Raw genomic sequence first — 13,020 nt, 5'->3', positions numbered from 1 at the left:
TTCTACCAGAAAATAGTGATGGTGAATGCCGTCTCGGCTCATTCTGTGCCCCCTTACGCCCCCCTGTTTGACTGATTTTGGTGAAACTGGATCATATTTTATGGAGAAAATGTTTTCTGTGATTTACAGAGTTTATGATGGACAGTGAAGTAAACTGCTGCCAACTGTAGCTGCTGTTAGCTAATGCTAGCTTAGTTTGTTAGCTGGGCTGCCTGGACTGTGAGCTCTAAAACCAGGGGAGAGTTAGCATGTGTACCACAGGGACAGAGCTTTGGACCACCGGGAAAAAGAAGAGGAGGTTTACAGGCCCAGGGCACATGGGAATGCTCTGTGGACATAATGGCAGAGGAGAAGAGACTAAAGTGGAGAAATAAGAGAAAAGGAGAGAGAGAGCACAAACAGCCACTTGCTTGATGTTTAGCTGTTAGCAAAGCTGTCGAGTTGCTAGTTTTTGATCAGAAGTAATATCAAAAACACGTGTACAGCTGTCCATGTTTACCACATACACATACCACAGTGGGATTACACTCTGAAACCATTTTCTATGTAGTATTGCTTTAACTAATGTATATGTAAATCAGTAGGTCATACAGCCGAGGCTTAGCTGTAATTCAATGAGCTGAAAACAAATCTAATTTTCCAGTACTACTATTGTAGGGTTTACTTAATGTCCATTAGGAAACCCTCTAGATCTCAGAGACTTGAGGCAGAGGACATCAGAAAACATGTAGTCCATAAAATATGATCCGGTTTCATTAAAATCAGTCAATAGTTAGTGGTGCGTGACTTGCTGTAAAGCGTTACATAGCAGAGCACAAAGTTAAAGAAGAGACGGGCCGCAGAATGACAGAGACACCGCTCACCTGATTCCACGTCAGTGTAGCTTCAACATGATTTGAAATCTGTTTGATTTTATGGTTAGTGGTTAGGGTTACTGCGAATGCTGTTTCAGTGAGAGGGTCAGTCATCAGGTCAGAATGAATAAGTGAAATGGTTTGTCATTGACTGCCTTCTTTTCATAGACAGTGAATGTTGTTTAGTTCTCTTGTCATTTCTGGTTTACTCCGCTTCAATAAAACATAAAAAGGTTTGAGAAACAGACAACACAGTTTGCAAAGCTGACGCATACCGATACCTGGGCAGTGCCTGGGCATGCCTCAGCTGCCTGTGTTTACAGGTGACGAAAGCCCGAAAGGAAAGGAAGGAAAGAAGAAGAAGAAGAAACACTGACAGAGAGACAGCAGAATGAGTGAAAAAGAGTTAAATCACAAATAAAACTCTTCTCCTCTTCCTCTGACACTAATTACTGCTTTCTCGTGCACACACACACAAACAAACAGTAAAGCACACAGACTGGATGAGCAGGGTAGAGTCCACACTAACAGGCACGTGGGTTTGGATAGACGCCTCCACCTAACAGGTAAATAAAAGTCCGTCCCAAAACTCACCACTGCCAGCAACAATAGACAAGACGCAAACAGCTGAGCAAACAGAATACACACACACACCTAAACTAACAACACACACTGTAACTGCCTGAAAATGCAAGTAAAGGTGTAGCATTGTTCTCCTACAGTGCTGCTGTCAAATAAGGAAATGAAGGAAACACCTTATTTAACCCTTCTGTCACACACTCCATATGCAAGAAGCTGGCAGGCGGACGCAGTAGAGGTCTGCTCCTGTTACATTACCATGTTGTGAAGATCTACGGAACATCAGATCCCCCGCTCTCATAATCCAGGCAACGCTGTAGAATAATCCGTGAGCACAGCAGGCTGCTGGGAAGAACACTGACAGAGCCAACACGTCTTCCTAGCGCTGTTATCACACTCCCTGTTTTTCTCCTCCCTCCCTCCCTCCCTCCCTCTTAGCAGGGCTTTCCAGTCAGCCAGTCTGTCTTCCTGACATGCCAAAGCTGTGCATCAGCGGCCAGCGGCGACCATCCACAGCCGCCAGGCTCCCTCTGGGAAAAGTTTGATTTTCACTTTGTTTGGAATTCTAAGTGCTTTTTCACTCTGACATGGCGTGTTTTTTATGAGCTGGCCTCGAAAGAAGTGAGTGACTTTTACTATCTAAACCACCTTGGAAAATGAGCTCAGGTTCTTGCTTTAAAGAACGTGTACCCTAGCAACACTCCAGACAAATTGTTGTCGCTGTGATAAGCTTTCAAACAATCCCTGCAGTTACCCTCTTCACTCTTCCGGAAGCTAACGTCTAATCAGTACACCCCACCCTACCTCGCAAGAAATCCTCCACTTCCTCTGCATGCCAGCATGCTGTTTTGGGGGTGGAGAGGGGGGTATAGTTGACAGAAAACAGAATATTTGAGCCCAAACTGGTCACGTGCAACATCAAAAATGTACTGTCTGAGAAACTGTGTCCATCTGTAAGCAGGCTGTGACAGAGTTTGACAGCACATGTGATAAACGTACAGGCAGCAGTGAACCTGCATGTGTTTATGTAGACTGGCAGGTTGAGATGCCGTCTCTTCTTTGGCTCCTTCAAACTTTCCCTGACAATGTCGGTTGAAGATCACACAGCTCTTCATGCTTTGGTTGCACAGAACGTAACAGTGATGCATCATGACACATTTTCACCCAGCTCTTACAAACACCATTCGTCTTATCCATCAGTAGCGAAGCCCCCGAGTGAAATCTCATGGAATAACTGGACAGTTCCATTAGTGCTGTGTCTCCGTACTTACACTTGTTGTCAGTGTCAGTTCTACATGCAAGCGTTCCTGCCATCCTATACCTGTAGCTATGCCGGGCATACCTGCTGTACAGTGTGATCGACTCTTGAGCTGACGGAGCTGCTGCAGCAGGAGAGGCGCAAGCATGACCAGGACCAACACACAATGCAAATTGTAATCATCTCTCATCCCTTTCTTTCTTGTTGTGTGTTTCCACAGAGCCACATGTGGATAAGATATAGCAACGCTTCCCACAAAACATGATTCATTTCTCTGGAAGCATCTACTCTCTGAGGGGATTGCCCACTGGCTGTAATTTATAACAGGCAGCCACTGATTCCTTCACACCTGTTCAGGAAAAAGTCACAAATCTTATAGAGAGTTATAGAGAATATTAAAATGAATGTCTGTGTCAATCACTTCATGTCTTCTGTGGTTTCACTGTTTCGGTGACACTCAACAGCAAAAAGGAAACAAAGCAGAAAGACACCCAAACATGACATTAGATTTTCCATTACACAGCACTTTCTTTATCTTTCCAGGCACGTCAGAGGGACAGAGATAAGGACAAGTTGTCATCACATAAAGTCTTGACTGTTTCCTGTCCTGGCTCCACAGCTGTAGTAAAAGCTCTCTGTTAACATCTCCAGTCGCAGACTGAACCTCGGCCCATGATAGCTATAAAAATGTTTCCTATTGTTCGAGATGTCGCAATTGAAGCAGTTCAGTATATTTGATGAAGCTGGGGTTCTATCCTCATTGCTGAATGCACTTACGGTTAAAAGCATTCAATGTAATGATAATGTAGGGAGACTTTCTGAATCCATTACATGAGACAGAAAGCCAAGAGGCCCTGATGAGATTCAGATGTGTCCTTTAATGACAGTTTTAGGATCATGTATGTGTATATGCACACAGTTAGATGAGCTGTCTGTCTTTCATCCACAGATTTGACATTACTGCTTCTTCTGTAATTATCAGAAGATCATTTGCTTGAACAATGATTAAAACAATTTACTGAAAAAAGTTACAGCTCTAATGAGAATGTGAGCACGGCCTTGTATCTCTAAATGCATGATGGGATCTGCATGTCAGTGGAACACCATGTGCAGCACCTGAAAATCTCAGTCATTCCTGCATTTAATTTGAAAAAGGAATTGTCTCATTACATGACCCAGCACCCCCCACCTCCCCTCTGTAGCTCTGTCTCATCGTGCAAATGATTGAACTCTCTAAATCATGTAAAGACTGTGAGAACACGTCTGATCCCAGCTCTGCCCCTCAGGGCAGCACCTCTGCGTACCTGCGTGCCTCTTCCACAATACACGAACACACATGCAAAATGTGAAACCATGGACATGTGCAAACACTAAACTGACTGTTTTCTTAACTAGAAACTTATTTCATTATATAAAGACAAACTTAAGTGATGTTCTCTGCACCTTTCAAACAGTATAAAGAATTCCTTGCTTGCAATGTCCTTTAAACCCGTTACAACTTGACATTCACACCCACTTCACGCTGTGATTGGCCAGCTGTGCAGAGGTTAAAGGGAAGCAAGTGGTTCAAACTTCTCGATTTCACATTGCATGTGTAAAACAGACTAAATGTCTTCCAGGAGAGACTGCTTCAGAGTGCACCATTATGCAATAATAATCTAAACAAAAACTCTTTTAAAGCCTAACATTTGCTGGTTTGACCATGTAAAGTGTGCCTTTTTATGTTTTATACTATTTGTATACATTTGCAGTCCAACACACCTTTCCTTATGCTGCTTTATAATTGCACAGTTTTGTATGCACAAATGAGGTCTGAATTTTGTCAAGTCCAAAGTCAGCAGGTTTATGACTCAAGACTGATTTGAGTCCAAATCAGGTGACTCAAGTTCAGAAGACAGGTTCAAAGAAGATGTCAGATGATAGAAAGTGAAAATCTTTAGAGGAAAGGTCATTGGGTCAAAACAAAAAAAAAACTTGATGATTATCAGTGCAAACTCAACATGTGGCGTACACATATCGTTCATTTATAGATGCTGATAAAAACAGCCTACGCAAACATGGTCAACAGAAACTGACAGCGACCACTGTCACCTATTATAAACTTATTCTGCTCAGTGACCAAACATTCCTGTAGAGTGACTCACAGTGTGCAGTGAGCCACAGATCACAGAATGACTACGGTTACTGGTCAGGACTAGGGGACTGCCAGGACAGACCAGGACACGCTTTACCAGCTCAAACCTGAACCACGGAAATGAAGACCACTGGAACAGAAACCAAACGGACATGTGCAAGTTTTGAATACATTTTTTTGGTAAAGTGCTGTCTCAGTTTTCTTTAACATTGAGTGTAATGGTATTCTAACAAAGCACCCTGGGGTAACCTCACAGTTCATAAGGAAACAATAAAGAGGATGATGAGTCCAAACTTCTCAGTTTAAACTTTAGACGTGTATAACACCACGAAAAATAAAGAGCTGAATCTCACTCAGCAAGTAAAAACTGTTATTTAAGTACACATGTAAAAGACAGCAAGGAATCTGTTGGACCTGTGCTGAGAGCTTGTAGCAAGTTAAGTGGAGAAAGAAAGATACGTAAAGTGTCATATTCATACAAAAGAACATGTAAATCACACTGAACTAGTTTTGCAACAACACAAACCCGCTATGGAGGACATGTGCTATTATAGTGTGGAAGAAGCCAAGTCTGAAGTTTGCAAGAGAGAAAGAACTGATTTGAAATTACACAGCTCACCAGAGACGCATTTCAGTCACTCTGCATGTATCCAAAGAAAAGTGCAGCCTCCTAAAGCTTGACTGAACGTTGATTTAGAATCCTACCTGAGCATGCTACACGCAATCCTGTGAGATTTTGTAAAAGTCCAGCTGCTCCCATGCGGGCTGACCATCAGCCTAAACGTCTACTGCTCTCTGCGGCTCTCCGACTGTCAGGCCACCTGTCGCTTCCTCCTCAGCGCAGTGTCAGTAAAAAAACTGAGTCACCCTGAGGCACAGCTCGAACCCTGCCTCCACTGTTTGTGTTCACTCTTGTTTACAAGGTGCTTTCAAGTCTGCTGAGCTGTGTGCATGTGTGTGTGTGTGTTCCTCTATGTAGATCAGACAATATGTGTATGTGTAAGCGCTTGTGCCTGTGTGTGTTTGTTGGTATGTGCAGTGGTTGGTTTGGGTGTGTATAAATAGCACACTGGGGAGGGACAGAGACTTGCAGAACAGCTGACTCAACACATTCTAGTTTGGGTAAGTGCTCATCACACAGAGCAGTATGGCTGCTGCTATTCAAAACACTGCAGGATTCTGTCCAACCAACGCACTGCAACTACCGGACCTCACCCCGGCCCTGTAGGCCTCAGACAGCATCAGTGATGTATTCAGACTGCACATGAAAGAAACTCCCTACATCCGACCACAAACTTCAAAATGGTCAAAATCACTGCATAACACTGTTCGCTCATACTGAGTATGAATCAAACTGAAAGTTAATTGACAATTAAATTCTATGTCCATGTTTCATAGTCTATCCTCCTGTCTACACACGAGTTTCGGTCATTTTACTCAGGTGTGAGTAATTTACACCTCTATTGAAAAACCATTCACTGCAACGTCAGAGGGTGGTCTATGTTAATCAGTCAAACGCAAGAACAGCCGCGTTCAATCAGCAAGCACTTTCACATTACTGCCACTTCTGTTTCTGCCTTTACACCCCTCTCTAAGAGTGAGGTATCCAAACGGCTTACGTGTAACCGTCTACTACATTACTGCTTGATGGACCCTATACCAACCAACCTACTTCAATCCATCACCCCAACCCTCACACCAGCTGTCACACATATGATAAATGCTTTACTGACCTCCAGCACATTTCCCACTGTATTCAAAGCAGCTCGGGTAACACCTCTACTCAAGAAACCATCTGAACCTTGCTCAGGTTGAGAACTATCGTCCAGTCTCACTTCTGCCCTTCCTATCTAAAGCTATTAAACGGTTTTCCTCTAACTGAACAATCTTCTTGATACAAATCAATCTGGTTTCGAGGGCGGTCACTCGACCGAAACTGCTCTGTTGTCTGTGACAGCAGCCTTAGAAGAAGCCAGCCCTTATTCTGCTTGACTTATCAGCTGTCTTTGACACAGTCAACCATCCCATCCTCCTCTCTATCCTCTCAAACATGGTTGGGCTCTCTTCTGGTTTGAATCCTACCTCAGAGGGCGCTCATTAAGCATATCCTGGCTTGGACATTGGACAGGGCTCAGTGCTGGGCCCCTTCTATTTGCTCTACACCACCTCCAATTATCCCCTCGCATGATTTTTTCTATCACTACTATGCAGATTAGACTCAGCTCTATCATTTTCTTGCGACGACACCTTGGCCTCCACGCGGATCTCAGAATGACTCAGGCATATCGACATGAATGAAGGCACATCACCTCCAGCTGAACCTCTCAAAGACTGAACTGCTGGTCCTCCCAGCCAAACTTACCATACATCCTGACATCAACATCAAAATTGATTCCCTATGTCTTGCCCCTACCACGGTAGCGAGAAACATAGGAATAATGATTGATGACCAAATAACCTTCTTTGATCATGTCACCTCAGTTGCCCAGTCGTGCTGCTTTGCACCAACATCATAAAAATCAGGCCTTACTAACTCAACATGCTACCCAACTGCTGACACAAGCTGTGGTCATCTCAAGACTAGATTTCTGCAACGCCCTCCTGATGGGGCTGGATAAAAGCATCAGCTAAATTACTAAATGTAATGTAATGTAATGGACACACTTAGTGAAAAATGGAAATAACAAATCAAACCACCGAAATCATTTATCTCCCAAATTCGATTTACATAATTTTCCTGGCAAGTGGACATACAATGTGTATTATATAGGTATTTGCCCCTCACCTAATCTCTTATATTTGTAAACAGACTGAGTTCAAACCAGTTTGACTGGTTGGGAGCACATAGTAATTAGAGTCTGGCATACCAGAAACACCTCCACACACACATCATTATGTAAATAGTACAATAGAATCATTTACCAGACTGGCTCCTGATAGACCAGATTAAGAGTCTTGATGGTTAATGTTTAAGTTGTATGAACAGGAGTCAAATTTAACATGTCAGAAACACAGGTGAGGCTCTGTTTATTACCAGGGATTCATTCTCAAACTACAAATTCGTCGAGCAAAGATGAAAATGTCTTTGGTTCCAACAAGCACATCCAGTTAGAGCCACATTTCTGTTACTCAAGACAGACATAGAAGCTGGTCGATAAAATAAACCAATCAAGGACACAACAGGTAGAGTATCGATGAAGCTGGATCACTCAGTTTCAGTGACATTTCAGGCTGACTGTGGAGCAGTTTGACTGGTTTGACTGGTCTGGTCAGGGTAGACACAGTGACACAGGGAGGTTGCATTTTTCCATAGGTTAAATCAGGCTCAAATTCTTTACCACAGTTTGCTGTGTTTTTTTCTGGCATACCCTGTGGCCCACAGAACTGCAGTCTGAAAGCATTCAAATAAATGAGAAAAAGGTCTCATCGGGCCTAATGCAAGAACTTGCACTGTACTGTTGTGGCAAAGCAGGAGCTGAAAGTGAAGCATTATGTTCCAGCCCTCATCTATAGTTACAAGCTTTGATGAGTGACCAAAGGAATGATGTCAGGGATAAGATTTGCGAAAATTAGTTTCCTTTGCTGGGTGACTGGGCTCACCCATAGGGATAGGATGAGGTGCTAAGACATCTGGAAGGAGCTCTGAGTAGAACCACTGCATCATGTAGAAAGGAGTTACTCAACATCTGATCAGGACATCTCCAGGAAACTGCAGAGGTTTTCAGGGCACATCCAACTGTTGTTGTTGAGACTCCAAGACAAACACAGAACATGCAGAAGGGATTTCATATCCCATCTGGTGATCTCATGGCCCGAACATAGATAAGTGGCCTTTGGTCTTTAGTCTAAAGCAGAAAAATTGCCAGCAGCTGAACTAAAATGGCAACACTCCCCACATTTGGACCATGTTCAGCAGGTCGTGGCTGAACAAGCTGTCTCCATGACCACCAAAAAACAAAATCTGAGATGCACCTTGGTTCTGTCAGAGCAAGTCTGGAAAAAACGTGCCAGAGACTGCAAGCTCCAAGAGTTGAGCAAAACTTTTGTAAATCTGATGAAACATATCAGGACACATTTAAAATACTACTTTGAGTAAAAGTTGGATTTTCAACAAAAATTCACAAAACAATTACTGAAAATAACTTGAAAGTAAAGCAATTAGTCATGAAACAGCTTAACAGAGCCTTGTCCGTCATATATGATGGAACACTTCAAACTTTGGTCTCTGTTTTTTATTGTCCTGCTGATGTCAGTAGCGTAATTGATTTAAAGCTCACGGAATGTTCATTTCAAAGGGGACCAAAGGTCATATAAGAGGTTGAATAGTTCAGAAGATACCACTAGAGGAAACGTTACTGTCAAGGTAGAGATCTTGATGACTGTGACATCAGGGTGTGAATGTGTGTGTATGGGTAAGCTTAGTATCAGCGGGAGCACACAGGAAGTGCTGTATCACTCCTGCTGAGCAGATGGCACATTGCATGGCAGTCTCTGCCATCAGTGTATGAATGAATGTGTATAAGCACATCGAGTGGTCAGTAGATGAGAAAGGTCTTAAATATATATATATATATAAATACATCTTGGCTGAGAGGGCAGGGATACTACCTCATAATGTAAGAGTAGCCTACTGTACTTCACTCACTATTTAGAGAGAGAGAGAGAGAGAGAGAGAGAGAGACAGAGAGAGAGAGACAGAGAGAGAGAGAGAGAGAGAGAGAGAGAGAGAGACAGAGAGAGACAGAGACAGAGACAGAGAAAGACAGAGACAGAGACAGAGAGAGAGAGAGAGACAGAGAGAGACAGAGAGAGAGAGACAGAGAGAGAGACGGAAGGAGAGCTTTGATCAAGAGACATAGAATGATTGAGAGTGAGTGAGCGCCAGCCTCGATAATGTTGGTTAATCAGAGAAATAAAAAATGATTTCCTGATCGTTTTGCAGTGGTTATCCACAGACTGTCGTACAACCCTGTGGTGATTCAGCACAGCCTGATCCTGTCTGAATGTAGCCTTACCATGGTAGACTCTCCTGTCTGGTTTTTAGGTCATGAAACTCTCTTGCCACATTTGACACACATTGACTGCAAAATCCTGCTGCAATGAGTAAAACGTTGGCATCAATATTATGTTCTCACAGATGCTGTACTACTACTGTAACATCTCCCACTCTACCAAACTAAAAACTCTTCACAGTGAGGTGAACCATAATGTTTGAACACACTGACACTGTTTTCCACTGACTTCCTGTTTTATCCAGATCATACTGCAAAATCGTATTTATGACTGTACCTACAAAAGTGTCATGCATGAATTAACACCTCCCTACCTATCACAATCCTCAAATCTCATTATTCCAAACATATATAAGCAATCCATGTTTCTTACCATGTTACACTGCTGTGGACTACTTTAGCTCCTCCAGTCAGAGGCCAATTAGAATGAAAACAATTATTTTCAATATACTACCACAGTCACTATGCCCATCTTCACTACTGAAACCTGTGAGGCTTACCCTCAGGCCCTGACCCATCAGATATACATCACCCTGCCAGTCACCTCCTGCACTTCCAACCAGTATTATCCTCTCAGCTATCTGACATGGTCTTACATATGAATTCTACCTACTGCCCTTCTAAAATTTTACCAACACGCCTGTTTAAGGAGATTTTTGTAACAATCTGTCCACTTATTTCAGCCATAGTCAATAGCTCCTTAACAAATGGAGTTGTCCCTTCATGTTTTAAACATGCAATTGTGCAACCTCTGTTAAAAAAATAAGCCTAGACTCCAGTGACATGAATAATTTTAGGCCCATTTCTAAATTACCATTTATTTCTAAGCTTTTAGAAAAAGTTGTCTTCATCCAGGTTTTTCTAACTTAAACACTTTTAATATCCTTGATAAATTTCAATCTGGTTTTAGAGCTCTACATAGTACAGAATCAGCCTTGCTTAAAGTACACAATGACATTCTCCTTTCTGCTGACTCTGGTTCTTCTGCTATTTTAGTTCTCCTCGACCTCACCGCAGCATTCGATACAGATGAACATGCCATTCTTTTAAAACATCTGGAGGCCGAAGTTGGGCTACAGGGGACAGTCCTAAAATGGCTTACCTCCTATTTAAAAAACAGAACATTCACTGTTGAAATTGGGAACTGTTCCTCGTCCCCTGCTCCTATTAAATGTGGCATTCCTCAAGGCTCAATTTTTGGTCCTCTTCTATTTTCCCTATACATGCTTCCACTTGGCTCCATTTTTCAAAAACATAATATTCCTTACCATTGTTACGCAGATGATACACAGTTCTACCTACCGGTCACACCCAATAGCACCTGCTCCTTCAGAAATCTTTTTAACTGTCTAAATGACGTCAAATGCTGGATGGCGAGTAACTTTTTACAATTCAATGAAAATAAGTAATTATTAAGAAGTAATTATCTTTGGTCCACCTGATTCTGTCACCACTCTCAGCAATGCACTTGGTCCCCTAGCTCCAAATTGTCATAACGTGATTAGGAATCTGTGTGTCCTCTTTGACAGTCCCCTAAGTTTTAACAGTCAGGTCAGTAATGTTGTTAAGGGTAGTTTTTATCAGCTCAGAACCATCGCCAAACTCAAGCCATTTTTATCAGAAGGATCTGGAGACAGTCATCCATGCTTTTATCACCTCTCGGTTGGATTATTGTAATTCCCTCTGCATAGGGCTAACTGACTCCACCCTTTCCAGACTCCAAATGGTGCAAAATGCAGCTGCAAGACTTTTAACTGGTTCAAAAAAGAGACAACACATCACCCCAATCCTGGCACACTTACACTGGTTGCCAGTGAAATTTAGAATCAATTTTAAGATTTTATTATTTGTTTAAAAAGCCCTAAATGGTTTAGCTCTGCAATATATTTCTGATCTCTTGATTCCATACTCTGCCCCCAGATCTCTCAGGTCATCATCACATCGGCTCCTCTCAGTCCCCCATTCGCACCTAAAAACTAATGGCGACCGTGCCTTCTCTGTTGCTGCCCCCAAGCTCTGGAATAGCCTACCCCATCACATAAAGTCCTGCCCCACTATTGGCAATTTCAAATCCAGTTTAAATCTTACTTTTATTATATTGCTTTTAGCTCAGTCTGAGGCTGCACTATTAATGATTTTGTCTACTCTATTACTGTAAAGCACTTTGGGTCAACTTGTTTTTTTTTTCAAATGTGCTATATAAATAAAATTGACTTGACTTGACTTATATACTTGACATCTTTCCGTTATTGTATTTTTCATCATTGTATAGACCAGTTTCAATAGTCCTTGGTCCTTGGAACCTTACAATAAATCAATAAATCATTGGAGACTGACGGACCTGTCACAATCTTTTTTCTGGTTCTGGAACAAGAAGATCCACATTTTGACTTGCTAAGTTTTGATTGGGTGGGTTGCCTCTATACTATTAATAAACCTACAACCAACTACAGACAGGCAAACAATTCTACAAAGTACACACACACACACATACACACCTGTATGAACTGTGGTGTGAGGTCAGCTGTTAGTAGCCAGTCTTCCAGTCTCGGGTATCCAGCCAGAGCTTCAGGTCTCTCTTTTTCTCGTACCCTCTGCTTCCATTGTAGTTGTGTCCACATGTACTTGGTCAGCTTCACCTGTAGGGGAAGCCAACACAACACAGACCGCTTCACTCTCACTGAGGTGGAATGAAAAGCAGAAACATGACTACAACAGAAGTAAAAGAAGTATTGTTATTAAATGTTCTGTGCCTTGTGCCTCAAAGTTTTTTAACTGCTTACAGGTTGATTTCAACACGTGTATGAGACAATAAGGGCAAGTTAGTGGAACATATTATTTCCAAACAAACCTTGACCTTCTCGTAGCAACCATAAATGTCAAGTAGTGTATGTATGTAAGTACAGCAGGAGCGAGAAACAAGACTGCAGATGGTGGAAATCCCCGACTGGTGGTCCACACCAGAAATATGCTGCTAAACCCACAAGAAAACGGTTAATACAAGTGTGAAACAACCTCGAGAGCTCCTTTTCATCTAACTGTAAGGTTATAGAGGATGACAGAGACTATTGTTACACTGATGATTCTTGACATAAACAAGTATCTCTCATCTCCCCAAACTTTGAAATTCCATCATTTTAAACTTGCCATCACTTCATAAGCAGATGCTGTCATTAAACCTGG

General features: G+C 42.3%; 1 protein-coding gene across 7 annotated transcripts in view; it reads right to left on the bottom strand.

The window, feature by feature from the left end:
• Positions 1–13,020, bottom strand: part of LOC104931385 (kinase suppressor of Ras 1) — a 47,800-nt gene that overhangs the window by 21,701 nt on the left and 13,079 nt on the right. For 4 of the 7 annotated variants that reach the window (XM_027280843.1, XM_027280844.1, XM_027280847.1 and 1 more), the window contains exon 2: positions 12,336–12,476. The exons of 1 other annotated variant lie outside the window; for it this stretch is intronic. In XM_027280843.1, the coding sequence (XP_027136644.1) occupies positions 12,336–12,476 (141 nt within the window). Of the gene's footprint in view, positions 1–1,691; positions 1,819–5,530; positions 5,803–12,335; positions 12,477–13,020 lie in introns of those variants that run through there. 2 more of the 7 variants (XM_027280849.1, XM_027280848.1) reach the window with 2 other exon arrangements.

Source organism: Larimichthys crocea, chromosome VII (genome assembly GCF_000972845.2).
Source record: "Larimichthys crocea isolate SSNF chromosome VII, L_crocea_2.0, whole genome shotgun sequence".
Lineage (NCBI taxonomy): Eukaryota > Metazoa > Chordata > Actinopteri > Sciaenidae > Larimichthys > Larimichthys crocea.
The sequence above is the reverse complement of the archived record's forward strand: the minus strand, read 5'-3'. Positions and strand labels throughout refer to the sequence as shown.